The sequence below is a fragment of the Trachemys scripta genome, chromosome 1 (assembly GCF_013100865.1).
Source record: "Trachemys scripta elegans isolate TJP31775 chromosome 1, CAS_Tse_1.0, whole genome shotgun sequence".
NCBI classification, from domain to species: Eukaryota; Metazoa; Chordata; order Testudines; family Emydidae; genus Trachemys; species Trachemys scripta.
In genome coordinates this window covers 343,845,801-343,850,115 of record NC_048298.1, presented here as the reverse complement: position 1 = coordinate 343,850,115, position 4,315 = coordinate 343,845,801, and the positions used below count along the sequence as shown (strand labels likewise).

General features: G+C 43.0%; 1 protein-coding gene across 1 annotated transcript; it reads left to right on the top strand.

Moving 5' to 3' along the window:
- The first annotated feature begins 2,413 nt into the window (after nucleotides 1-2,413).
- On the top strand, nucleotides 2,414-3,361 carry LOC117873139 (olfactory receptor 52E4-like). The gene has a single exon (XM_034762208.1). The coding sequence runs from the start codon at nucleotides 2,414-2,416 to the stop codon at nucleotides 3,359-3,361; it is 948 nt and encodes a 315-aa protein (XP_034618099.1).
- Nucleotides 3,362-4,315: the final 954 nt, after the last annotated feature.

Here is a 4,315-nt window from a genome sequence, read left to right as displayed (position 1 = left end):
GTCCGAACAAAAAAAATTGTGGTAACGCCCTCAGGTTAAAAAATAAAAGGTTAAAAAATGAATAAATAAAATGCAGCGCGATAAGGGGACTATCACTTATCACTTTATTTTATTCTAGATGTTTGCAAATTGATTCCTTAATAAATTGCTACATTCTCTTACCTGGTACATAAGTTAAGCTGACTGGTCTGTAATTTCCTGGGTTTCCCCTGTTCCTTTTTATAGATAAGCACTATATGTGCTCTTTTCCAGTCTTCTGGAATCTCCCCTGTGTCCCATCACTTTTCAAAAATAATAGCTAATGGGTCAGATATCTCCTCAGTCAGTTCCTTAGGAGTATTCTAGGATAGATTTTCTCAGGCCCTGGTGACTTGAAGACATCTAAAACTTGTCCAAATAACTTTTAACTTCTTCTTTCCGTATTTTAGCATCTGAAACTACCCCATTTTCACTGGCATTCTCTATGTTAGGTGTCAAACACCATTAACCATCTTGGTGAAAACCTAAATGAACAATGGTTAATCACCCTCCTTGCTCAATATTTGGCCCTAATTTCGAGCTGGAATTTGCCTGGCTTCAGCTTCCAGCCCTTAGGTCTTCCTCAGCCTTTGTCTGGTAGATTACTGAACCCATTATTACCCATGATTTTCTCCCCATGATAGTGTCTGCTTGATCATCTTTTTGATAAGTTAAAGAGATATACACCATCAATTCTAACAATCCGGCTTTTTCTCTATCCTCCAAGAATTTTTGTGGCTCTTTTCTGCCCCCTCTCCAAGTTTTCAACATCTTTTTTTCAAATGTGGATCCCAGAACTGGATGCAGTTTATTTCACCAATTGCTTGTGAAGAGATAAAATCCTTCCCCTGCTCCAACTCAATATTTTCCCCCACTAAATCAAATGACTGTGAGAAATCAAGATACGTTGCATCTGCACTGTTCCCTTGATCCACCACATGTGAATCTGTGATCGACCAATGTGTACTCTCATAAAAGGATGAAATCAGGTTTATTTGACAAGATTTGTTTTGCATAGACCCTCTTGGTGACTGGCATTACTTATATTTCTAGATTTTTCTTTGAACTAATCCCATACCTGATTTTCCATTGTTTCCTTGTCAATTCTTTTACAGAAAAAAAATTCCCTTTATTTTTTAATACTTTACATTTAACACAGGAATTGATATTAATCTTTTCTAGGATTTCATTTGTTCTTAATATACACAATAACCTCCTTTTTGTAATCCATAGCCCTGCCAAACTTTGAGTTTTCCCCGATGTCTTAATGTGCCTGATACATTTTTTTAACTTCCGATTTCTATTCTTGGCTCGCTATTTTCCCGTTTTCCTCTTTGTTACATATTGCTTCCCTCCCCCTAAATGCTGCCTTCACTTTACCACTAAACTGAGTTTGTACCAAAAGTTGTTCACTGTGTTAACTGTGAAATCATGAGTTTTCTGCTATCTAATAAACTGTTATGAAATAATTACCAATATAAATTCATATTTTTTGTCTAAATTTTTCCTCCCAATCAGTTTTGCTGACAATTTTCCGCAGCTTTTGGGAATTAGTCCTCTTGGCGCAGTAAGTGTCTATCGATAGGACTGGTTGGGAACTGTCCATTTAAATGTAAATCAGTTTCATTTTTTATTTTCCTCTCGTATATCATATGCTCTCACCTTTGTCTCTTGTATAAACTAAAGAGTCCCAGTCTTTTAGATCCTTAATAGAGACTGGGTGACCAAAACTGAATACATTCCCGAACATGTTATGCTCCATCCCATATCTTAGAGATCTGAACATTGTTTTGTTTTGTCCACTTCTGGGAATGAGCAGGTGTTTCCCTTGAGCTGCTATCAATGGCACCCAGGTCTTTTCCCTGAGGTATGTTCTAGCTGGCATGTTTCTCCGAGCACTTGTCTGGGGTAAAGTTTGTTTTTCTCCCCTCTCTGATTTGAGCAACTGGATGAATGGGGAACTCCCTTCAGTACAGACTCCCTATCCTGGCTCTCATTGCATTAAGGAACAATGATGGATAACCAGTATCCATATTTGTGTTTCCTGCTGGTGCCTCTTAAGTTTCCCCCACCAAAAAGTGCAGGAATTATTAATGCAGGGAGCACAATGAAAATATGGAATTGGACGTAGTAGGGTCATTGTTCATAGTTATTTTCTCAGAATATTGAATATGTCATTTTTCAGTGTTTGAAGAGTGATTAATCTGCTTCTCCCATGAGAACAGCCTCCAATAGTGCATGTAGTGTAGTTAATATTAACGTTGTCTCTCTATTCAGGCATTTCTACTGCGACCATCACCCGAGACCCTGAGAACACACAAAAAGTCAGGGGAGCATACGGTACATGCAGGAGACATCCTTATGCCTCAGAGTTGGACACTTTCTCCCCTACGCTATGTCAGATTCGAACACAACCAACTTCACCAACCCCTCCACCTTCATCCTACTTGGCATTCCTGGCCTGGAGGCAGCCCATATCTGGATCTCCATCCCCTTCTGCGCTATGTACGCCATAGCCATCTTGGGGAACTTCACCATCCTGTTCATCGTGAAGAGGGAGCCGATCCTCCATGGGCCCATGTACTATTTCCTCTGTATGCTGGCTGTCACCAACCTGGTCTTGTCCACATCAACCATACCAAAAATGCTGAGCATCTTCTGGTTCAGTTCCAGGGAGATCAGTTTCAGCGCCTGCCTCACTCAGATGTATTTTGTTCTCGCCTTCTCAGGGATGGAGTCTGGAATCCTCGCGGCCATGGCTTTTGATCGCTATGTGGCCATCTGCAATCCTCTGAGATATTCCACCATCCTGACAAACTCTGCTGTGGCCAAGATAGGCCTGGTCGTGGTGCTGCGCAGTGGCATACTCACATTACCCTATCCCTTCCTGGCGAGGCGGTGGCCATATTGCAGAACCAACATTATCCCCCACTTCTATTGTGGGCATATTGCTGTGGTGAAGCTGGCCTGCGCTGACATCAGCATCAGTAGTTACTATGGCCTGTTTGATCTTTTCTCTGAGATCGGAATGGATGTGTTTTTTATCGCCGTGTCCTATACTCTGATCCTCCGGGCCATCTTCCGCCTCCCCACAAAGGATGCCCGGCTCAAAACTTTTGGGACCTGCATCTCTCATCTTTGTGCCATCTCAGCTTTGTACGTCCCAGATTTCTTCTCCTCCCTCATTCAGAGGTTTGGCCACAATGTGCCACTGCATTTCCTCATTCTCATTAACAGTCTGTACCACCTGGTGCCCCCTGTGCTACACCCCATCATTTATGGGGTGAGGACCAAACAGATCCGGGGCAGGCTGCTCCAGCTCCTTACTCATAAAGGGACCTAAATGTTTTCTCCTTGGTTCTCAGATTGAACTCTGTGCAGAGCTGGCTGTTCCATGGTGCTGGGGCCTCTTCCCTGAATCACTGACTGGAGAGACAGAGAGACATTAAACCCTTTCCTGTCATTACTGTACTGTGTCAATGTGAAGAACTCGGGAGTCAGTCTATGTAAACAATACTGGGTTGCCACCTTTCTAATTGCTGATAGCTGAATCCCTGTGCGAAGAGGTGTCAGGAAATAAATCAGGGGAGACACGGCCGTCCGACCGATAGATGGCTGGCACAAACAGGACAACACAAGAGTGTTTTCACTTATAGCTAAACTTTACTTAATCTCAAGCACTTACACACGTGTGCAACAGGTTAGTGAAACACTCCCAACCCTTGCTAATTACCAAAGCTGTGTGTGGCTCTCGACTGGCACAGTGGCAGCCCGTCTGCCTGTGGGAAACACAAGATGCATCCAGAGGAAGAGACCAGTCCTGAACAGTCCCCCACTATCTCAAGCTTTTCCCCCTTATTTATACATTAATAATGCAATGACATGTCCCTTAAAGAAAACTTGTCAAGCAAACAGTTCCAATGGGCAAGCAAGTGGATTCTTCTGATTATTGATTAATCAGGTGTGGGTTTTTCCAGAACTTGTAGCCTTGAGACCCCAAGAGACATTCCTGCGGGTACATCCTGCTCTTTTCAAATGCATGTATCAGCAACTTCAACACAATTCTTATCAGGAAGGACGTGGGGTCAAGCTGCCCTTTTTGTGGCACCCAAAACCCCCTCCCCTCCTGCCTTGATCAAGCTGCATGGCCACTTTACAGCCTGCTGACTAGGTTGCTTTTTAACAATAAGCCATAGTGGTTTTAGGCACTTTACTGGTTTGCCAAAGTCTCCCCGTACACATGCTGTCACAAGTACCCCCCTTATCTTTGGTCTCGGTATGCAAATGAAGTGGGGCA